The 25,773-nt window shown below is 36.6% G+C and overlaps 1 protein-coding gene across 1 annotated transcript in view; it reads right to left on the reverse strand.

Moving 5' to 3' along the window:
- Positions 1-746: 746 nt before the first annotated feature.
- Positions 747-25,773, reverse strand: part of SATB2 (SATB homeobox 2) — a 191,414-nt gene continuing 166,387 nt past the window's right edge. The window contains exon 11 of the mRNA XM_009237943.4: positions 747-3,935. Within this exon, the coding sequence (XP_009236218.1) occupies positions 3,474-3,935 (462 nt within the window). The 3' untranslated portion in view covers positions 747-3,473. The remainder of the gene's footprint in view (positions 3,936-25,773) is intronic.

The raw sequence follows: 25,773 nt of genomic DNA on the forward strand, positions 1-25,773 counted from the left end.
AAAAAAGGTAAGGGAAACCGAGGAAGAAAGAGAAGTTATATCTGTATGTCAATCAAATGCAGAAAAATGGAAAAAAAAAATAAACAGGAAAAACATTTACAATATCAAAAGAAAACAAAATCACTTTTTAATTTACTTTTTCTTTGCCAGTTCTGAAGTGAAGCACTTGCTCTTTCCTTATTAACATTAGTCTTTTGAGCAGTTTTTTCCATGGTAAGCACTTTCTAAAAAATCATTTTCACACATTTCTCAGATACATCAATCCTTTCGGCATTCCTCCATGCACACATTATAGTACCCCAGCTCTAAATATAAAAGACTTTTATTATGTCCATTAACCATGGACATATGTGCTCCAAAAGTTTCCTGACACGCAGTCATTTGTGGTTTTTTAATTATAAACAGAAAATATTCACTAGAAAAATAAAACAGCAGCCTATAAATATATCTTTATACATTTGAGTTTTGTTTGTATATGACAAAAGGTTGGATAAATGACTCTCCCAGTTGCCAGCTCCAGGAAGTGAGCATGCATGTGTTTATATACATAGACACACATACGTTCACATGTGCTATTAAATCCATGCACTGTACAGGACTCATATATCTGTAATTGCAGATACCACTGTCTTGTTTCTAAAATAAGGGTACAAATTTTCCTAAGACTCACCAGGTCTCTCTCTGCATGAAAAATGAAGTGGGAAAGCAGATAATGCCCAGTAAAATAATTGACAAACAAGGTCATATTTATTGAATGCGTTTATTTTAACAACCAAAAAATTCTAACAGCCTAACAATGCACATAAGTTAAAAATTAATTATCACTTAGTGATAACAAAGATAGTTGATTTACATGGAAAAAAGAACATTTACAATATGTTAATCCTTATTCACATTGTTGATACCGCAATAAAACACAATTTGTTTTCTTCATTTCACAAAAAAAAAAAAAAAAAGGCGGGAAATTGTGCTTTGTCAAGAGGCACTACAAGAGAAAGTTTCTTCTTCCAAATAGATATTATATGACAGATATTGAATAAATAGACATATATGCATTGTAATTCGCAAAGATCTGGCAAGACCACAGGCTAAAATGCCCACAGATTCACTTAGAACCACTGCAAACTTGGCAGTGAAATTAAAAAATAAAAGGCAAGACTTAGCATTGAAAAATACCTAATAAATTTTTGGTTGAAGTGTAAAAGATACCAAATGCGGATGCCATCGATAGATGAACCACCTTGTAAGAGCTTGGCAAAATCAGTTTCCATTACGTGTACAGAGTGACCTTCAGCAACAGTGTAAGAAGACAATTTGGAAAGAGTAACTCGGAGATCAGGAAGCAGCAACCATGGACTTTCTGATTAAAGCTGCAGCATACTACAGAAATAGGAAGGATGGGGCCAGGGCTAACTGCAAACAACCATCCTTTTGCAAAGGTATATGACGCTCATGTCAAGATAATTTTTAAACATCATTATTTGAAAAAGTACAGGAAAATGTCCCTTTAAAAACTCCAGAGGTTACTGAGCAGCTAGAATTAGCTTGTATTGCAACATGTCTTCTCCCTGTATATTGTAAGTTCTGAGTTAATATCTACACATAGAGGTTTTTTTTTTTTAACTCCTACCTTTTATACCTTTCAAATATATAAATAGTATTAACAGTTATATTACAATGTTTGTGTAGTAAACAGAAAATAACTTTCAAAGTGATATTGCATGAGGTCTTTGACAAGGTTTCGTGAAAGCACAACTCAAAAAAAAAAAAAAAAAAAAATCCAACCATGTGGGACTGTTTAATGGCCAGTTTAAACCATGGATTGCGTTCACTAGGCCAGTCCTGAATGTGAGGTCTCCTCTTGCAATTACTGTAAGTAGAAGTGGAAAGTAATGCTTCTGGTGTTTCTCATAGGAAGCTGAAAGAGATCTGGAGTACTATAGTAGATTGCAGCTTTAATGCTCATCCCATTAAACATCCAGTCAGCATTAGTTCTGCTTTACATAAGGTAATTGCGATGTAGGTAACTGGGATAATGTTTTCTTTTAGGATGAGTAGGTGATTCTACTGAAATCGCTTCACATACTCTATTGCCTGGAGCTGCACAACAATTCAAAAACAGTTCTTGTTAGGGCTGTCATCCCAGGAAAAGGGACAGGAGAGATTAGGGACTGAAAATGTTTGATTAGGTAGATGGAATGTGTACAAAGAAGAGGAAGCCCAAAGTGAAACAGAAATCAGAAACGTCTTTTGGGAGAGGGAAGGATGGAGATTTCTTTGAGAGGGAGCCCCTTTAACTGGGCAGCAACTTCTTTTCTAACTTAATATTACACTGAACTATTTTCTAGTAAAAAACAAAAAGACAAAAAAAAAACAGCAACAACAAACAACTTTTCAACGAGCAGGCTTATTAATTTTCAGATTTGAAGCCACAAGCAGGAAAATAAATTTCACAACAAAATGTGGCTCATACTATGAATACCATATGTCCAATGTCAAAATGTCATTTGATCAAGACTTGCACTAATGGACAAAGTTTTCTCTGCACTGAATTTCAGTTTTACTTATTTGGAATTCCAGAGAAATGCATCTGTTCACTACAGTAATGACAAATTGAATAACGGAACGTAGCAAGTCATTTTATTGAGTCATTTTAAGTGTGCATTGTGTCTTTAAGATTAATTTGACTTGTATCATTTTAATGTGCCCTGATTTTTTTCACTTTACTTTTTTTTTTTTTTTTTCGGCAGTGTTGTTTATTTTGTTAAATACATACCTCAAAAATTACCCATTAAGCTGCCAGATAGGAAGCCATAGAATTAAAAAAAAAAAAATTAGGGACAAACACAAAAAATAAATAGGAATTCAAAAATAGTCACCCCACCCTGAGAGCAGGCCGCAGTTTATCAAAAAGCCAAAGCGACTCACTGTGAAGTGGTTTTTTTTAATACATAAACAAGTCTTTTCTTTAAGAACTCATTTCACAGTCTATTCTTTCGGATTGCAAAGTCTCTGTCCCATGCAATTTTAATATATATATGTAAATATAGAGATATATACATATACATATACACACACACTTGTAGCTTCCTTCATTTATTTCATAGTTCTTTTCATCCTGGAACTTGCCTGATGTAACTTCCGTTAAGTGCAAGGATAATGAAGGCAGAGTCTCCTGTGATTATAATGACTATGATCCAGTCATAGAGACGGGATAAAGTGTAACGCTTTAGTGTCTTTGCCAAGGCGATGTCTTATTCGGAAATACTGAACTTATTCAGTCTATAGGTGTATCCTGTGCAACAAAGAAATGTCCAAAAGGGTAAGAAAAACAAAACAGACATAAAAAGACAAAAATAAAGCAAAAAAAACCCAAAAACAAAAACAAAAAACAAACAAACAAAAAACTTGTAAAGAAATGAAAGCAGAAAATCCTTGGACCGATGTATTGCTTTGCCTAGTAGAAGTTCACATTATCTCTGGTCAATTTCGGCAGGTGCTGCCTTGCTTTTGTCAGCATTTTCCTCCTCAGCCTCCACTTTGTACATCTCCTCGGAGCCTTCCTCGCTGTCGTTCTCCTCTGACTCGGTCAGCAGCTCCTCGTCCTTATACTCGGCCACGTCCACCGCTGAGCCCAGGTGCTCTTTCAGCTTCCCGTGGTGCTTCACATGGTACCGCTGGTTCTGGAAGAACTTGATGATGGTGTGTTTGGGGAGATCCAGCTGAGCCGAAAGAGTGTGGATGGCTTCCTGGTCAGGGTACAGGCCTACATCATGAATAAAGCTTTGGAGGATCCCCAGGGCTTCTAAGGAGATCTTTGTGCGAGACCGGGGCTTTTTGGCACAACTGTCTTCAGTCGGAGGAGGTGGGGGAGGCGCTTCTTCTCTGGGAGGGGAACTCTCCTTGGCTGGCTGAGACTGCTGTCTATGAAGTACCTGATAATTAAGAGAGAAAAAAATGAACACCGGACTCATGATTTTACCTTTCCAAAACCATCAGCCCTCTGAAATATGTGTTATCTATCTAGCACTGGAGGTAAGCTATAGTCATTTGTAAAGTCAGGTCTTTGGAAAGCTTAAAAGCATTTCTGGAGATTTAGTATCTCACCTACAAAACAGTAGGTTCATAATAGTAGTATTTGCCAACATTTATATTCTGAGATACAAAGTCAAGTCATTTATTGCCTAAGGTCATCTCACTTTAAGCAACCTGGCTTCAGAGTCTTCTATACCTTTAACCACCAAGATATGCCACCTCTCTGAAGGCTAACGACAAAGAAATTGGGCACAAAGGGGAAAGTATGGACTCTATCATCATGGCTTCAAGTTCATATTCTTCCACTTAGCTGAGTAACCCTGGGCAAGTCACTTAATATCTTTGAGCCTCTATTTCATCATCTATAAAAGTAGGATAAGAAACTAACCTCCTAGAGATGTTGTAAGGATTAAATGACATAATTGTTACAAAGAACAGTGCTTGTCTTAAATCAGGGATTGGCAAACTTTGTCAGGAAAGGGCAAGATAGTAAATATTTGAGGCTCTGGAGGGTCGATCTTTGCCACAACTACTCAATTCTATTCTATTGCAAAAACAAATGAACATGGCTATGTTCCAATAAGACTAGATTTGGCCCATGAGTCATAGTTTGCCTCATCTCTGGCTTAGAGCAAACATCCAATAAATGACAGTAATTATTATCAGCCTCATAATGACTCTTACAGTGTTATAGAGGAACAATTGGTACTTAAGCCAGAAAATCAATCCTTGGTAAAATTAGAAATGACTTTATATTCTTTTAGTTCTAGTTTTGATTCTTTTGATTTTAAATGTATTTTTTAGAATGTGAAAATGTTCAAACTAATTTAAAGACATAACTGTTTCTTAAATTATGAATTTAAATGACCATTTTATACTTACATAGATGGACCTTCTCGATATCACTATAAACTAATTAATCCTCTGTTTTGCATATACTTTGTAATTTCTGGGGTTTTTTTCTCCTAATGTTAAAGCTTTCTAGTTGTAATTTAAATAATTGTTCTTTTACTTCCACCTATTCCCCACTCTTTTAATAAAAAAGCAAAATCTTAGGTAAGCTTACTCAAAGGAACTCAGCCCCGGCTCTCCCCACAGGCCTATGTGAGAAGGACTTTGTGGAGGGGGAGATGGAACATGAAGTCCTGATGAGGAACTGCAGCCATCACCCACACCTTACAGTTTCAGCTGTATGACAGAATTACAAGGTTACTGTGCTCTTCCCCACTAAAATGTGTCATGTTGGCTCCAAAGGCAAAGACCACATTTCCTATACTTAGGTCAGTGCCTAACTTCCTAAATCCTCCCAAAACTTTTAAGAAGAGTGAGTTCACTTTTTAAAAAACATAATTCTCCTTTTACTATTCTCTCATATTTTATGGATCTTTTTCATATTAGAATAACAAATTAAACATTTTCCAGAGTTCAGGAGGAATAAATCCAACCAATGCAAAGAAAACACGTCTAGTTACATTAAAGGACCATTCGTACCACCATCCCTGCCACCTTTCCTGCCACCACCACACACTACCCATATGATCCATGTCTTTTAGCTACGAAACATCAGCATCAAAGCAAGCATTTAAGAAAAAAAAAAAAAAATCTGCCATTCATCCTGGTCTTGAGGGCCATATGATGAAAAAATACTTCCCACCAATGTGAAACTGTCAGTCTTTTATGTAGAACTTAACAAATATTAGGGCAGATGAAACTGTTACCTAAATAAGGTAGCAATAAACAAAAGAGGTTTAAATTTTTCAAGTAATAATCAATAATCAATAATAAAAAGGATAATCAGAAGCAAATAAGACTATCTGCTATAATAAGCTGATGGCTAGTGGCAGAAAGAAATCCTAAGCACAGGACTATAAAACAGTGGCACTAAAGTCTGCATAATGTTGCCCAATTAAAATGAATGTTCTTAGCATTTTCCTCACCACTTTCAACTAAGAGTAAACTCATGTGGTCTGTTGTGGTAAGCTGGCATCAGCAAAAAAAGTGAGAGCTCTGTTACTTTAGCATCCTAATTATACCCGGCAGGAAAAGCAGAGCTCCAGGGGTTGGGGGTGGGGGGACTGGTGCTGGTCAGGTCCACTTTCATGGCAGAAGGATATTTGCTCTGAGGCCATGATCTGGGCAGCATGAGCACTGCAATAAGCAAACCTCTATGTCAACAGGTGAGGATTCCAATTTTGGGGGAGAGAGAAACTGAAATTATGTGCAAAGTACGTACTGGAAGAACATAGACTCAAGCATGAGTACTCCCCATTAGAGCAATTGCGCTAATTGGAAAACAAAAGAGAATTAAAATGCCCCATTTTCTAAATTATGCTTGCCTTCTGTAGTAAAAGTCAGCATAATGGTTCCATTTAACTGAATAATTAGATTGGTTCTTCAGGGATTTTCCACTGTGCACTGGTTAGATTTAAAGAGATTTTCCAAAACTATACTTTGAAGTTACTATAATCTTTCTGCATGATTGCATTTGTTCTTCTCCTTAGGTCCAACCAACTGGCCTGCTTCACTCCCGTTTATTTCCTAGAACTGAGCACTAGTAATACATACGTACAGAGAAGCCAAACCTGAAACAGAGAAAGAACAGCAAGAATAGCTACCCCTCACTGAATGTTTATTCTGTGCCAGGCAGTTCTAAGAACTTCACATGGATTAATTAACTGAATCCTGACAAGTTCCTCACAAAGGTGCTATTTGGATCAAGATTGAACTGAAAACATGTTGCATCTCCTCTACATTCAGGGAATGTATTCGGAGAATCCTCCAAATTGGAAATTACAAACATGGGGAGTTGTCAGTCTGATAAAGAAGGTTTCCAGGGGACAATGACAAGGCAACTGCCCATGACAGACTAGGAAGATGTTTCTCAAGAGAAGTAATAGTTAGAGAAATTATCTACAAAGTGAAATATATAGTTTCTGGTCAGACAATGTACCATAGTGAGTTGGGCAGCATGATGACATCTACATGAAGATGGTTAAGTTATATCTTCTAGCATCTTCTAACAGGTAAGGAAGGAGCAGTCAAAACACTGAATGCCCAAATGGGCATCTCTAAAGTGAAACTGTCTTACAAGTTACCAAAGGAGCTGAGCTTTTTCTATTATACTGACACTTTTCTTTGGCTATAAGCCCTTTCAACCACAATATACATAATATCTGAGATTAAAAGATTCCCAAAGTTATCTGTCCTAACTATCTGTATTCCCCTAAAATGTTCTAATTACTCCAGGCAGAGAGTTATTGTCTCTAGACAATTCCTAGCAAAAGAACAACATAATTTCCTCTCTAGCCAATTGCTAAGAATCCTTCCTAATACCATGTAGTACTTTATTCTAGTGGTATACGTACTCTGAGTGAAAGGAGAGCAGTGCCTAATGCCTATAAGATGGTCTTCTCTAGGCACGAAAACTGATCCAAATCCTCTTCTAAAATCCTCCCATCTAAAGGACAGAATCAAGTCATCTTTTCTTCACTTTCTCACATCTTGACTAAATAATGTCAACTCTTTTAGCCATTTCTTCACAGGAAAAGTTTCTGAACTCTCACTTAACTGATATTTCGATTTGGTGTTTTTTTTTTTTTTTGGTCTGAATCTCTCAGAACATCTTCTAAATTCCCTGTTAGTGAACTAGAATGAATCAAGTTTGGTCTCTGTCCCAAGCAAGTGCCCTGAGAGTCATGCCATTGACTGCTGATGGAGAGATCTATAAGCGGTTTCATTCCCAGGCTCATTTGACAGTTTGGGCATAATTTTTTTGTTAATTAATATTTTAAGTCACAAAATTCACAATTACTCCAACTAAGAGAATGCCCTGCAAAATGAATAAAATTCTCTTTCCAAACTAGTCCTTTATGCAGTCAGATTATAATTTTCTGAGATTTTCTTTATATTAAGTTTAATTGAGCATCTTTCCAACTATTTATGAAAAAGCTGGCAGGACCAAGGACTTTCCAGCATTACCTTTTTCCCTTTTTCAAAATGGGCTCGGTAGAGGGGCAAAAAAAATCCCCACTGATAGCACCTACTAACGCCATGCATACAAACACTGTATAAAACCAGAAATGAGTGCCTATGTCCTCTAAAACGCATGCTCATAGCAGTTTTAGTCATCACCAGAAACAACCCAAGTGTCTACCAATAATAAGATCGATAAATAAATTGTGGTATACTTATATAACCGAGCAGTAGGAAAAATGAACTATTGCTATATACACAAACATAGATAAATACCACAGACTTACTGTTGAGTGAAAGAAGTCAGATATGAAAGACTAAAAACTGTATGATTCCACTTATGTGAAAGAATAGGAAAAACAAATTAATATAAAAGAGTAGAAAAAAATAGGAAAAGCCTGCATTGACAGATCCCAGCATAATGGGTTTCCACTGAGGTTTACTGAGTGGAAGGGGGTGGAAGACAGCCTTCTGGGATGTTGCAAATATTCTCTATATTGACTTGTGTGTTTGTTAAAAGGATGTGTGTATGTCTAAAAGATTATCAAGCTGTACAATTAAAATCTATGCATTTTACTGTATGCAAACTATAACATATTTCGATATAAAAGTTTAAAAAAAAATGGGCTTAGTAGTTGACCTTTATTTATCCCTAAGGCAAACACCTCTCTTCATGTGATTTTCCCAAATAATGGAATATTTAATTCTGTAAGGGTAACTATCCACTCCTTTTTACTCTTTGCACACTGAAGCCTATCAACTCATCCTACTTCTTTTTTTGGTTTGGATTTTTCTCCATCAAAATTAAAGTTAATCTAGACAACAAATTCATTTCTGTAAAGAGAGTCCTAAATGGTTTATTTAAAAGCCTTTCTTTTTCATAGCTTCTGCTGTTGATTTTCCAGTATGACAGGCAGGGTTCACAGTAATGAAATATCTAAGTAGCTTTAATAACAATAATAATGGTAGTAATAGGTGTTACCATTCATATAAAGCTAACTCATGAGCCACACATTGACCTAAATGCTATAAATATATTTTATGTTATTAATTTTCACCGTACTCTTAGAGGCAGGCATTTTTACCCCCATTTTATGATGGGAAAACTGGAGTTCCAAAAGTGTAGATAATTTGTTTAAGGTGCAGAGTTTGTAAGCAGCAGAACTGGGCTTGTCAAGCATATCTTATTCAAGCATCTGTTAAAGCCCATGCTCTTAAACATTATGGTCTCCTGACTTCTATGAGTAAAATATAGAGAAAAATTGAACAAAGTCTTTAGAGTAGAGGAGATATTGTAAATAAAATATCAGGTAGTAATAAATACATAGAGCAATGCATAAGGAGGAAGATTATGGGGAGGGGAAGTTATTTAAGATAAGGTGACTCAGAGAAGGCTCCCTACAGAGGCAGCATTGGAGCCCAGTCCTGAAGGATGTGAAGCCCAGCCATGTGGAAGAGCATTCCAGATACCAGAAAGGCAAACAAAAAAGCTGCAAGGCAAGAATATACTTGGTACAACTGCAAAACCGCAAGAAAGTCAGCATGTTAGAGCTGTGCCGCCCAATACAGTAGCCACTAGCCACATGTGGGTATTTACATTTAAACTAATTAAACAAACAAGCAAATGCTCACTCAGTCACATCAGCCACATTTTAAGTGCCCCATTGTGTCACTTGTGCAATGCCATGATGGACAGCACAATATAGAGCATTTCCCTTAGCACAGAAAGTACTGTTGGATAGTACCACGCTCCAGCAAAATGACACCTGAGAGAGCCACACGGCCAGAGCATGGAGTGCTTGGCATTCCACCATCAGGGTAATGGAAAGCCCTCATAATGAACTTAAATCATAAAATCTGAGATAGCCAAAAATCTACTAAGACCTGAAAACTGCTACTATTACCAGAGAGATGGGAAAATATTTATATAATTACTTAGTAAGAAAAATTCAGTTTGTAATATAGCACTGGATTTTTATCGGAGTATTACAAATAGCAACATTATCATAAAAACAGCCAGAAGTATGCATTGGCACTTCTACCCTCAAAAGAATGGTTAATTTACATTTAACTGATTGTTGTCTTCTTCATCAGAGGTGTTCATCATATCTAAAAGAAATGATATTAAAAACAGCCCTGGGTTAAAAGAATTTTTTAAAAAGTGTGTCCATATATCAAACATTTATGGAGTATCTACAATAATCGGACCTATTAACTTATACAGCTTTTTAATATGAAGTCCTATTTCCAACAATTAAGGTCTGATGAATAAGTTATGGGTAGGAATAAACAAATAGAAAGTTAAAAGTCTAGTAAGTTTCTTATTTATTTTCTGTAATCTCTCTGGGCTGAAATGTGACACATATGTCTATAAATGGGCATGAAGATGGCAATGAAGAATGAGAAGTTGTAAATATACTCAAAAGAGACATTAACTGCAAATGAAACCCAAAGTTCCTTGCCCAGTCATAAAGCACAATTGTAATATGAACACATGTTGTTTCTCTGCCTTCAAAAACCGAAAAATTCGAAAACAAAAAGACCTAATGGTACCATGACCAAAGGTGACTAAGAAAGATAAAACAGCTCTTCTTAAAGCTCTCAGTGTTCAAATGGATTCTGAAGGCCTCAATGAAAACCAGCTGGGAGCCATGTGTAAAATATAATGCTTTTTGCCTGTAGGGAAGGAAGTGAGATCTTGAATGATTAAGTTTAGGAAAGTATATAATTCACTGTATCATTATGGGGTGAGCTGGATTACTTATAATATGCCAACACTTTGTGGTCTTCTTTTATAGAGAAAATGAGAAATTATTAAAGAGGTGACTGTATAAGGTGGTTGATCCAGTGTAGTAATAGGTTCAAACAGTTTCCCAGGTGGTCACATGTGTCTCTCTATGACAAGCCTCACCCAAAGCTTCAGGTCCTGTAGGGTAAGGTACATTAATAGGAGATGAGAACACAAACAAAATGACTTTTATCCACGTTTATTTTGGGTTAATATTAGAATTATTTTGACTTGTTGTCTAATTTTACCTCATTTTTTACAACAGAACATAAACTGTGATCCAAAAAAGGAAAGCATTCTTCTACTAAAAGTTCCAAGAAAAATATACTTAAGGTCAGGCACGGTAGATGATGCCTATAATCCCAACACTTTGGGAGGCCAAGGCGGGCGGATCACTTGAGTTCAGGAGTTCAAGACCAGCCTGGACAACATGGTAAAACCCTGTCTCTACTAAAAATACAAAAATTAGCCAGGCGTGGTGGCACACGCCTGTAATCCCAGCTACTTGGGTGTTGTGGGAAGTCAGGGACCCCAAATGGAGGGACTGGCTGAAGCCATGGCAGAAGAACGTGGATTGTGAAGATTTCATGGACATTTATTAGTTCCCCAAATTGATACTTTTATAATTTCTTACGCCGATCTTTACTGCTATCTCTGAACATAAATTGTAAAGATTTCATGGACACTTATCACTTCCCCAATCAATACCCTTGTGAGTTCCTATGCCTGTCTTTACTTTAATCTCTTAATCCCATCATCTTCGTAAGCTGAGGAGGATGTATGTCACCTCAGGACCCTGTGATGATTGTGTTAACTGCACAAATTGTTTGCAGAGCATGTGTATTTGAACAATATGAAATCTGGGCACCTTGAAAAAAGAACAGGATAACAGCAATGTTCAGGGAACAAGAGAGATAACCTTAAACTCTGACTGCTGGTGAGCCGGGCGGAACAGAGCCATATTTCTTGCCTTTCAAAAGCAAATGGGAGAAATATCGCTGAATTCTTTTTCTCAGCAAGGAACATATCTGAGAAAGAGAATGTGTCCCTGAGGGTAGGTCTCTGAAATGGCCACTTTGGGGGCGGCTGTCTTTTACGGTCACAGCTGTAGGGATGAAATAAGCCCTGGTCTCCTGTAGCGCTCCCAGGCTTATTAGGATGAGGAAATTCCCGCCTAATAAATTTTGGTCAGACCAGTTGTCTGCTCTCAAACCCTGTCTCCAGATAAGATATTATCAATGAAAATGCATGCCCAAAACTTCATTAGCAATTTTAATTTCGCCCCGGTCCTGTGGTCCTGTGATCTTGCCCTGCCTCCATTTGCCTTGTGATATCTTATTACCTTGTGAAGCATGTGCTCTCTGTGACCCACACCCTATTCGTACACTCCCTTGCCTTTTGAAAATCACTAATAAAAACTTGCTGGTTTTGTGGCTTGTGGGGCATCAAGGAACCTGCTGACATGTGATGCCTCCCCCGGACACCCAGCTTTAAAATTCCTCTCTTTGTACTCTGTCCCTTTATTTCTCAGACTGGCCGACACTTAGGGAAAATAGGAAAGAACCTACTTGACTATCAGGGGCAGGTTCCCCTGATACTTGGGAGGCTGAGACAGGAGAATTGCTTGAACCCAGGAGGGGGAGGTTGCAGTGAGCTGAGATCACACCACTGCACTCCAGCCTGGGTGACAGAGCAAGACCCTGTCTCAAAAAAAAAAAAAAGCGTGTGTGTATGTATGTATGTATGTATGTATGTATGCATGTATGTGTGTGTGTGTGTGTGTGTGTATATATATACATATATATACATATATATGAGAAATCATTAAGGAGGTGACTGTATAAGGTGGTTGATCCAGTGTAGTAATAGGTTAAAACAGTTTCCCAGTTGGTCACGTCTGTCCCTCTGTAACAAGCCTCACCCAAAGCTTCAGGTCCTGTAGGCTAAGGTACATTAATAGGAGATGAGAACACAAACAAGATGATATGAGATATACACACACACACACACACAATTTTTTTACTTAAAAATAACAATTGGTTGAAAGTCCTTATGCATAACTCAATTAGAATTTGTTGAATAGATGATTGAATACATACTATTATTTTTTAAATGGACTATATATAAAATATCATGTAATTGAAAGTTTCAAAAACCTAGCTCTACCTTCTAATATTCCCCTTTTTTCAAAATCAGCATTAAGGACAATTAATTTTGGCCCAAACATTCAGTGAGGAGAACTTTAATGATTAATAATGAATGTAAATATTAATATAATTATTTTATGTCTCTGTCACTGTTGGACTGTGAGCTACAATTGGCATACCATATGCCTGGGACACAATTAGTGCTCAGTATCTTTTTGTTCTGTGGTGCTGCATTCCATATTCTCTCTTCTTTTTTTTTTTTTTTTTTTTTTTTGAGACAGAGTCTTGCTCTGTCACCCAGGCTGGAGTGCAGTGGCGTGATCTCAGCTCACTGCAAGCTCCGCCTCCCGGGTTCATGCCATTCTCCTGCCTCAGCCTCCCGAGTAGCTGGGACTACAGGTGCCCACCGCCACGCTCGGCTAATTTTTTGTATTTTTAGTAGAGACGGTGTTTCACCATGTTAGCCAGGATGGTCTCAATCTCGTGACCTTGTGATCCGCCCACCTTGGCCTCCCAAAGTGCTGGGATTACAGGCGTGAGCCACTGCGCCCGGCCCATATTCTCTCTTCTTTACTTTCAGATCAGTTTAGCAAAACTAGTTATTACTTTTCTTGCTATCATTCCTTTTTAGCAAAACAATGTTTAAAAAATAAAGAAGCTATCACTAATTACAGGAATTTATATCTACTGTATATCTGAGAGTAGGGATATAATTCTTTTCTGTGTAAAAAAAATTTCCTAGGGTACTGTATAACCTATAAGATGGCATTGTACACACGTGGTAAGGAGAAGTTTTGAGGTCACAAAGTTCTGGTTTCAAATCCAGTTTCTACTGCAAAACCACAACTGCTTAGTTACTAGCCTTGTAATTCTGAGCACGTTACTTACTCTCTCTGAGCCACAGTGTTTGTTAATCTGTAAAATCTTCCTTGTAGTGCTGGTAGTGTTAGGAGGGAAAGTGAGATAATATATGCTAAGTATGTAGCAGCAAAGTTCTGAAGTCATAAGTTAGGGTTTCAATTAGTAACAGTTATTACAAAATGTGAGGAGTATTTAAGAATCAGGAGTATAATGAGTCATTCATTTTTTCTATCAACATGCTTATTATAAAAGCAACAAATTCAGAAACCTTTTTCACCCCACAGATCTACAAATAGGCACATCTACCAATAACTTTTCTTATTTCTTTCACTCAAATACTACATACATCTTTGTACTTAAAATGGCATGGCACAGAAAAGTTGCCTCTGAAGCATATGTTACATGAAATTGAGCCTCAAGTTACAGTCTGTTTAAGGTGACACCTTCTATACATACAGCCTGACATCCTCTTAGGAAGACATTCTTTATCAATGATTCTCAAAGTGTGGTCCATGCAAGAGGCCCATGCCATCAAAACTATTTTCATAGCAAATCCAAGACATTATTTACAACATAAACATAAACTTTTTTTTTTCTTTTTTTGAGACGGAGTCTCACTCTGTTGCCCAGGCTGGAGTGCAATGGTGCGATCTTGGCTCACTGCAAGCTCCGTCTCCTGGGTTCACACCATTCTCCTGCCTCAGCCTCTCGAGTAGCTGGGACTACAGGCGCCCGCCACCACGCCTGGCTATTTTTTTTTTTTTTTGTATTTTTTGTAGGGACAGGGTTTCATCATGTTAGCCAGGATGGTCTCTATCTCCTGACCTCGTGATCCACCCACCTCTGCCTCCCAAAGTGCTGGGATTACAGGCGTGAGCTACCACGCCCAGCCAAACATAAACTTTTTGACCTTGCTGAAATTTGCCATGAGCTCGTGGCTGTGAAAAATACAACTGCCTGGACCATTTGGTGCTGCTGCCTTGATTGTTGCAAGCCAGCATTTCCCACCAGTGCTTTTGTACCATCTGCAAATTTCAGCAAAGTCAAAAAGGTAAATAATGTCTTGGATTTGCTGTGAAAATAGTTTCAATGTCATGGGCCTATTGCATAGACCACACTTCAAAATTTGCAGATGGTACAAAAGCACTGGTGGGAAATGCTGGCCTGCAACAATCAAAGCAGCAGCACCAAATGGTCCAGGCAGTTGTATTTTTCACTGCCACAAGCTCATGGCAAAAATGATGCCACTTTCATTTAAGAGCATCTTTGATGAAGCAGTAAAATTGTATTACTTAAGTCTCAATCCTTGAGTATACTTCTTTTTAATGTACTGTGTGACGAAATGGGAAGCGCATATGAAGTACTTCTGTAGCATACTGAGGGAACATGGTTGTCTTGAGAAAGAGCACTTGTGTGATTGTTGGACTTGAAAGCTGAGCCACCCATCTTTGTCATGGAGTATCAATTTGACTTGAAAGAACAACTAAAGACAAACTATGGTTATTCAGATCTGCATATTTGACATTGTTTTAAAAATAAAGTGAGCCTATCACTCCAGGAAAAATATCGGACAGCATTTCTTGCCAATTATACCTTTTAACCTTTCAAGCAAAAATTAGAATTTTGAAAAACTTGTAGTGGCCACCATATGCTTAATAGTTTCCCAGTACTTAACTTTTTTGATATCAGTGGTGATTTAACAAATATGTTTGGTTTTGCTTTTAAATATGTCATATAATAAAATGCACCAACATTTGTAAGGGCTGCATAACCTTACAAAATACAGTAAACCAGTATTTTCCAAATGCATGCATGATGTTATAAAGTTATGAATAGGTAAAAGTATGAAAAGTTCATCAATATAGTTTTAGATTCAATTCCACTTTGCAACTAACCATTAAGAAACTACCACTTGTAGAATGTTGCTCTAGTATCAAAGAAGAATATCACAATTATCTGAAATGCAGATTAAAATATTTTTTCCTACTGTAATTACACATCTACCTGAGGCTGGATTTGCCTCACTGGTGTCAACCAAAACCACATATTGTATTAGACTAAATGCTGAAGCAATTATGAAAATCCAATTGTCTTTCATTAAGTCAGACTTTAAAATATTTGCAAAAGTATATAAAACATTGGCATTCTATTATTTTTCTGTTTTGAAAATATATTTATTGTCAAATAAATATAACATTTACATATATGCATTTATAGTTGGCCTGCCATATCCATGGGTTCCATACCTATGGATTCAACAAATCACAATCAAAAATATTTAGGAAAAAAAAAAGAATGGTTGTGTCTGTACCTAACATGTATCAACTATTTTTTGTCATTATTCCCCAAACAATATAGTATAACTATTTGCATAGCATTTACACTGTATGAGGTATCATAAGTAAACTAGAGATAATTCAAAGTATATGGAAGGGTGTATGTACATTACATGCAAATACTACACCATTTTACATAAGGGGCTTGAGCATCCATGAATTTTGTTATCTGCAAGAAGTTCTGGAATCAATCCCCCATGGATACAAAGGGATGACTGTGTATTATCTATAATTATTTTTAAATTAGTAAGCATTTAAAACATTCCTCAGAATTTCTAATATGGTAATATTGGTAAATATAACACATTATTGGGGTCCTCAATAGTAACAGTGAAAAGAGATTCTACAACCAAAAAGTTTGAAAACTTTGGATGACATGAATCACACTCAATAGTAAAAACATCCTTACTTGAGTCAAATCACTTAGGAAAGCCTTAGAGAAAGAGTGTAGGAGAAAATCACTTAGGAAAGCCTTAGGGAAAGAGTGTAGGAGAAATTACACATGCATTATGATTTGTCTCTTGATTTTATCACACAAAGACATTTTCACAGGCAAAACATATTCTCCTAGATACACAACTCAGCACTATTTCTAACTTCAAATGATGTTACTTAAGTTGGCTCTTATGATTGTAATTTCACATCCTAACATTATAGGACTTATTAAAAAACCATGGTTTAGCTTTGTTGCTTTATTTGGGTTACACAGTATCCTAAGGTCAAAACTCAGGAAATCTGTTATTAAAAAAAAAAAAGTATCCATGAAGTGATGACAAATTGCAGACTACAGGTGTTAGATTACATTTTGACTCCAGGCGGATTTAATATAAGTTGGTTCTCTTTTACAATTGCTCTTAGCACATACAGCTATAGGAGAGGGATTTAAAAAAAAAAGAGAGAGAGAGAGAAAGAGAATAAGAAAAAAAAAAGTGGTGGTCAATAAAAGAAGACCATGTCAAAAGAAATCAATACAAACAAGCAAAATGGTAGGAAGTCTGACATGGAAATATGTGTTCAATTTCATCCAGCCTTAGTCTGTTTTTTTTTTTTTTTTTTTTTTTTTAAATATTGTAACCAAGATACTACTGGAACACTGTGTATGTTTTTAATGCAGTTTAATAATTGTTTCTCAAAATAAACACTTTGGTCAAAGATAAAAGCATAAAAATATTGTGACACAATAAGCTGTTAAACTTGGGTTTTGGAGGAAGCATGGTTCTTAAAACAGCCTTTGGCTTTATATCATTTCCTCTTTGGTTATAAATTGAGAACAACTATACCAACAGCTTTGGTATAGTTTGGGGGGAAAAAAAGTGTCACAGTCATTAATCTGATTGCTGGGAGTGGCCAGAATCTGCAAACACTGAAGAGGTAGGTGGCTGAGTGAAATGCTTCTTCAATATAAGGAGATGAGGAACTATATCAAATAGCTATGAAGAGAGTATAGAAAACAATCCACTCTCCAGTTAGAACCTGAGGAAAAGCATGGACACATGATGTACCTAGTGGCAATTATACCTTTCCTTTAATCAGCACCATCTGAGAAACAGGTTTATTTGATCATCTAGGGCTAACATGACCAAAACCATTCCACAAAAACAACAAACACAATCCATGAGAAGACTTAGGAAGACTGGACCCTTTAGGACAGTCCAGGCTGTGATCATGTGTCCTTATGCCTGGGAGATACCATCCCCAGCCCACTCACCATACCCTCACTTGCCTGACATCCATAAGCACTAATTTCTCCCTGTTCCAACACTCCTCCACTCTTCACAAAGTATTCTCAGAACACAAAACCTAGCCTAAAAATTCACAGAAAAGGCCTATCTCTTGAAGACCCAATTCAAGGCCCAGATTAAAGTGTCTTTAAAGACCTTACATCTGGTTAAAACAAATAAAGAGTAAGATGGAAATGAGCAGGGTAACAGTTACCTCTAGTATTCTGATTTTTAAATAAATGTGTGACTTGCTTCATGGGTATAATTGCGAAAAAAAGTGGCTTTTGCGCCAGCATACATGAAAGAAGATACTCTTAAGTTAAACATAACCAGATAACTAAATGAGGAAGATGAAAGGTTAGGATGACTTGGTACCACGATCCCAATGATATTAAAAGAACCAACCTGGAAATTTCTAATACTTCGGCAATGGCAAAAGGCTAAGAAAGAAAGATGTGCAAAGGGTTCAGATTAAGCATGATCCATCAGAAATGCTTAAATAGTTAATCCAGTGGGCTAAATAATTCTCAAGTGAAATAAAAATGTGACCCAAATGAAAATAACTTCATCAATGCCAGCGACACATGATTTGTGGGCTCTGAAACTTGTTTTAAAACAGATTCAAGGTAAGCTTAAAGTAACAGAATAGAGATCACTTCGGATAAATACATTTCATCCAGTAAATTTAACCAGAGCAGAGTTCTGATTCCTTTTAAATGAAAATGTTTTAAGATACATGAAGGAAAAGAATAGATACATTTAATAAGAAGAGACATCACCCAGTCAGCCAAGAATTGTCAATGAAGACTTAAATAATGATTCCTAAGGTAAAGCACCAAAGACTCAGAATTCAAACCATTTCCAAATCCCTTTATAGTATTTATAAATCTAGTGATGAAAAATGTAAATTGAAAACACCTATTTGGAATAGGATGATTTAGAAACAAGGATAATACGGAGGGGTGTGGTTGGGGGGGAGATTATCTATGTATACTTTCAGTCATAGGATCTCAATAAATTATGTAAGCTTCACTGAAATAAAGCATTACTATTACTGATTTACACATAGATTATTTAATATGACTCCATGGTCGTATATCAAATTTCTGTAATTATTTAAATCCTGTAATTATTTTCAAAGCTCTTTATCGTCTTTTGTATTTCTTATTTCTTAAAAAGAATGAAATAATCTCACAATATTGGCAGGTACTATTGCATTTATTCTTCAGAGGAAGAAAAAAATATACAAAATTGAGCTCTGACTCCAAAATCACATACCCCCGAGTCTAACATGTAACAAATATATGCTTACTGCTGTTTAGCTAGCTAATGAAGAAAAATACAAAATTATATTCCGTTTCAATTTAAGTTTTTAAGCACAAATTTCTTTCAGTGTGAATAAACACCTTCAACTAAAATCTACTAGACTCTAAGAATAACACTATAAATGACAGAGGCTATTATTCAATATTTCAAGTTTGGAATTAAAAGTGAAAACAACACAAATGTTAGAAAAAATTAGAATACTTTATGGGGAAGTTTCTCTCTCAAATGTCCATTTAGAGTGGGTTATAAAGAGATTTTTACATTTCTATCTCTGTGTACCATTTTTACAAAGCAGATACCCAGTTTCATCAAAATTTGCTAGCACATAAACAGAGACCCTTCCTGACAAACCTCAGCCAAGAACCAGTTTAGGATTTAAAATCCCCATAACTGCAATGGCACTAGTGACATCACAACTGAAGTGTTTCACAGCTTCTTAAAAGAGAGGGCTTCAATTATTTAAGGAGAAAGCATGTTTGGAAGAGATGCTTTACTTCAGGGGAAAGAGATGAAAGAAGGTAATCCATGTGTTTGAAGCCTCACATGAGGCTATTTAGAATCCCACATTAGGCCACATTTTCTGTATAATTTTTACAGTTGGGGTACTCAGAAGTCAGAACAATCTGACAGTTATGGTTAGTGAAAATATTAGATGTTCACCAAGAAAATACTACCTCAGCATATTTTTTGCTTTCTGAATGTAACCACTTAATAACAGGACTTGAGAAACTGCACTGTGTGAATCAAACACATAAAAGTACAAATATTCCTTTTATAGAAAGCAAATCTTAAGCAGTGCATTATAATCAACCACTCTGGTAAAAGAAAAAAAAAATATCTAGCATTACCACACCACTGACATATTATAGTTTATTATACCCAAAAGTCCAAACTGGGTAAACAAAGTTAAATGATCAAAGAAGGGTTTTCGCCTCAAACCATGAGGCAGAGGCCATTGATCTCTAGGGAGAGGCAGCAAAGATTCCTGGTGGCTTAGCTCTTAAAAGGTATCAAGTGAGAGCTTATCAAACATAGCCTTTAGTTTTCAACTTCATTTAATTTCATCAGAGACTGGCTTTCTTGGTATTATTTTCTTTCAAGAGAAAAATAATATGGAAAAATTAAATATGTGAGGTAGAAACTTCCCCAAAATTTGGGCTCTTAATTCTAGCGTACGCTTTTCCATTCTAAACCACTTTTAATTCGTTATGGGAATACTGGTTTTGTATCCTCCATATTAATGATCTTACTACCTGAAACTGGGTATGGATAGGCTTTTGCTTCTCAACTTTGTGGCAGGTATATCGGGTGAGAAGTGAAAAGCCAACAAGGACAGGCACTCTTGTTTAGATCACCGCTTTCTCAAGAAAATGAGTCTCCTTTACCCAGGGGGCCAAGGATGGTCACCGGGAAGAGAAATCTCAGTTCCTAATTCCCTGGGGCAAAGTAACTGGACTAGTGACTCCTTTTCTCACAAGCAAGATTCCAGTCTCCGAGCAGCAGAGGACCATGCTACTCCCACAAGGCCATTCAGCATCCTTATCTACTCAGATTCACAAAACAAGTCCAATTGTGTCTCCACACAATGTTTCCTTGGCTTTTCTGAGCATATTTGCTTACCCTGTGTAGGTCGTCCTCAGAAACTGGAACTGTCAAGTTATTATACTTTCAAATGTGAATACACTTCGGGGTGGATTTAATTTAATAGCTGAGAACTTAGTACAAAACAAACATACTTACAAATGACATTAGTAGGGAATTAATCATTAACGCTCTCGATTGGTGCTCCAAGACCAACCCCCCAGGTTGCTCCAGCCAAGATCTGAGAGTTCTCACTGACTCCTTCCCCTCATCTGAAACTCCACATCTAGTTGATTCCACATGTTGCTGATTATTCCTTTTAAACAGTTCTTGGATTAATTTTCCCTTCTCCAGATGTACTCCCATTGCTGTAATTCAGACTCTTATAATCTCTTGCCTGAATTACTCTGACTTCCTCCCAACAGGCCTCCCTGTCACAGTCAACCGAACATCTTGCTAAAGGCCCTCAGTGGCCTTCAGGTGGTCTAGGCCTCTTCTGTGTACAAGAAGGCCCTGTAATCTCACTGCAGCCTGAGCCCCTGCCGGTCCTTGCTCCCCAGCCCCTGCCTTGCAGGCTGTGCTCCAACAACTCTACACTGGAGCCCCCAGACTCATGCTGTGTCACCCTTTCTTGGAAACCTCTGATGATGAATCTGTAAGGGCCATGAGCAGCACTACTCCTTGGAAGCCTTCTGAGTTCTCCAACTCACCAGGTTTGGGGCAGGCGTGCCCCTTTTGTGCTTTTCTTTCTCTTACTTACACGCTGTATTATAGCTATCTGCTCTCATATCTGCCTCCCCACTGATCTCTGGGCTCCTTAAGGGTAGATTCTGTGTTATATTCACCTCCACATACTCTAAACTTAGCACAATGTCAAGGCACTGTGCTTTGAATGAATATATACGTCTACACAGGCAATAGCCGTATTACACAGACTGAAAGTCATCCTAAAATTTAGAACACATCTAATAGTCCTAAGGGGAAATAAAGTATTAAGTCTATGTAGGCACTCACTAAAAATACACTTATTACCGAAAAGAGCTGAGTTATCATAGCTTATAATAATTTGATACATGTACACATACATTTTGTATATAGGTTAATAAATACCATAGGTTAATAAATACCATACTGACTCACACAGTTCTTTAATTCCCAAAAAAAATCTGATTGAAAATATTAACACTCAAAAAACATTTAGGATATTCCTATTCTCAGGGATAAAAACTGACATATTCATCAGTTTGCTTCTCTCTCTCCCTCCCCAATCTGCAGAAATATTTCTACTATCACCAGAACTTAAAGGGCCTGCAGCAGACAGCTTCCATGACAAGAAAAGTTGCTGGAGGCAAAGCAGCAAAACAACAAATAAAAATGAGAGAATCCATATAAGACAAACAAAGGAAACCTTTAAAAACAACGCAGAATTTATAAAAGCCAGAAGTATTTGTTAAAAAATGGATCATATGTATCACAATAAAATTCTGAAATGTCAATGGCTCTCAACTGAGCAAAATATGAAAGAATATTGCCTATATACAACATACTATAGAAAACACTGAATGTCTTGTCCAAAACAAATATTAAATGCCAAAATGATTTTCTTTGGAACAGAATGAACAAAGAGAGACTTTGTGAAGAAACAACAAAGAAAAAAGTAACAAAATTAATTCAATGTATATTTTTTTTGCCCCCACTTTGATTTAACCTCTATAGTCTCAACATCACACATTCCAAAGTAAGCAAAGAGAATGGTTTCAAGTTAGAGCCACAAACTGTCTTTACTGCTTTTTGCCTGTCTTCATAGCTTACTTAGACTTTATCAAAATTTGCTTCTAAAAATATGCATCTGAAACTAAATAAATAATGGAAGTTAAGAAAATCTAGAGGCCAAATATAAGCCATTTCATTTATACTTGCAGAAATCAAAAAGCATTTTGGCATTAAACAACATTTTTTTAGGGTACAGTGCTTTTAAGACATTATATAATTACCCTTACTGAGAGTACAGTTTTTAGCTTTGTCAGGGTCTCTATTGGAATTATAATTCCATGCTGAGCAACGAGTTCTATCAAAACTCTATTATCATATTAAAACACTTGAGTAGGCCAGGTGCAGTAGCTCACATCTGTAATCCCAGCACTTTGGGAGGCCGAGGCAGGTGGATCACCTGAGGTCAGGAGTTTGAGACCAGCCTGGCCAACGTGGCGAAACCTAGTCACTACTAAAAATACAAAAATTAGCCAGGCATGGTGGCACACGCCTAAATCCCAGCTACTAGGGAGGCTGAGGCAGGAGAATCGCTTAAACTGGGAGGCGGAGGTTGCAATGAGCCAAGATCACGCCACTGCACTCCAGCCTGGGGGATAGAGCAAGACTCCGTCTCAAAAAAAAAAATAAATAAAAACAAAAACAAAAACAAACAAACAAAAACCACTTGATTAAGGGCACCCTCAAGATTCAAACTTTCTATTTCTGAGAAGAGAACAGATTTAATGAGATATTTTGAAAGTAGAGCTGGTAAAAAGAATATTTGTGAAAAGCAATGCTAAAAAAAAAAAACACTTCATAGGACAGAAAGAGAAAAGGCAAAATTTACCACACATAGTGGAGCAATGGGTATTAAATAATCATCTCTGAATAAACTCTACAAATCAATATGGTCCTTTTGGTCTAAACTAAGAATGCTATTGCCTAAAGGAAATCTCTAAGGTCAACCAGCAATTAACTGAAAGGTTTTGATTGAAAATGCTATTGACGGCTTTCATATCAGACAGCTTCCTGGTTATTATACTTCATGGGCTAAGTAGGTGCCAAGACATTAAACTGTCAATAATCTATTAATACTAGACTGCTACGCTTACTCTCCCTGAATCTGGGCAGGCAAACGTATTCAAGCCATGTACCTGCTTAGAACTAATGCAAATTCCCCAACTCTGATGTGGAAATCATATCTTTATTACCTCCCAGTTTAAATGTCTAGTAGTGTTGACAGAGTATATAAGAAAAATATGCAGATAATAAATGCTTATTCAGATGAGTTAAACTAACATTTGTCTTTAAAGAGATGGCTAAAGGAATAGAGAACATGTCTTGGAATCTGACTTCCTTTCTAAGCCATATTTAACAGTTTCTAAATTGAATGTAATAAACACTTTACAAAGAGAAATGAGAAGTTATTTAAAGCAAGGCTTATAGGTTCTTGCCACTCAGCATCTGGAAAGCAGTTATACATTGGGGAGGGGGGGAGAACTTTTAATGAATTTAATAGAGAAAAAGCACTTTAATTAAATGCTGTCGAAGTAGATTGTATTAATGACAGTACACAGTGGAATTTTAAGCCAGCCAAGTTTATTTAGCAAATAGAAATGGGGCTTTTGAAGCCTGCAAGTATTTATGTTTCCGCAGTTGCAGTACATCTAGATGATGGTGCCAAATGAAACTGCTGAGTTATTAGATATGATTTTATTTATTGTGTATTATTAAAGTTTCAAAAGCCTTAGGGGAATTAATCTCATTTTCAAAATGAAATACCACATTTGATCAGAAAGAGTTAAGAAAAGAGAATATTGTCCCCCAATTTTTTTCTGTTCCCTGGAATTTTGATGCAGGTGAATGGCTAGTTGGGGGCAGCCTTTTCTAGGTTCATGCAGCCAGAATTCACTTTATTAGACAGTAGTATAGTAGCAAAGAAATCAATGACAGTATTTCTCCTGTGAGTTTTTCTCCTGTTTTCTTTTTTTCTAGTGATTTGCTACCAAACATAATTCATTCCATTATACATAGCAATAAGCTGAAAAATGACCAAAGCTCTTAAAAATCTCCATGAAAATTTGGTTGTCATAACTTTCCTTAATCAAAAACATGAGTAGCCCAAACTTCTACAAAGGAAAAGGTATCAAATGTTTGACTTGGGGGCAACAGGAAAAAACGGGGTCTTTCTTAGTATTTTTTATTCAGAAGTTGACCACAGAACAAACCTATTATTAATGATAATATTTTTTAAATAAACAAAGAAAATATGAGCCTTAATGCATGAAAGCTGTAAAAGATTGAAAAGCTGGTCTGGCTGGAAAATACTATGTGTGTGTCAAAATGATTTTCTCTACCGTTTGTAAAAATGTAATTATCCATGATATGCTATTACCCATGATATGCTACAAGGGTGAAGGATTTCAAGTAAATCCATTGGAAGCTGAGGATTCGCTTTTGGTATTCAGTCTCTGACACCACCATGTCTGTGAGATCACAAACCACTGCCATGATTTACCACATCCTTCTTGCAGTTATATATACACCCTTTCAGCCTGTCTTTAGCTTTTAATTCAAAACATGAAAAAGGGGGAGAAAGGAAATGTGAGGATGGGAGAAAAAAAACAAAACAAAACACAAAACTCAGAATCTATTTCCTTTCAAGAAGAGGAAAATGATCACAAATACTTTCAACTTTCTAAATAATCTAATTTTTAATGCTCCCCCCCAACTAGTTATTAATATCATATGTTTGATCTGTGTCTTTGTAGTTCTGGAATTTATAAGTAACTCTGCGTTTTCCATTTCTGCCAAGATGTTTCCGACTAATCTTTGAAATGCTGCAAATGCAGATGAATATGACATGAAATAGAAACTGATTACATACACGTTCTATATGTGAGGAATGGCAACACAGAACACAGATGACAGTTACATGTTCATATGGTATAAAGTACTACTCTGCTTCATATATGCAAATATAGAGAGATCATCAAAGTACAGCATGCCACCTCTACTACATCTGTATTAGGAACTCCAACTGGTTGATTTCTTATCAACAAAATGACAAGAAAATCTTCTCTCCTGGTAAATCAGTAGTTCTAATATGAAGATCTATTGAAGAATAGTCAACTGACAGACTATCCAGATGCATTTGATCCAGGTTATGTTATACAACCAAAGAATCAGTTAATTTGGTTCTTTCCTTTCATTACTATGTTAACTTACTAGGCATGCTGTTTTAACTATTTTAG

This window comes from Pongo abelii, chromosome 11 (assembly GCF_028885655.2).
Source record: "Pongo abelii isolate AG06213 chromosome 11, NHGRI_mPonAbe1-v2.0_pri, whole genome shotgun sequence".
Taxonomy (NCBI): domain Eukaryota; kingdom Metazoa; phylum Chordata; class Mammalia; order Primates; family Hominidae; genus Pongo; species Pongo abelii.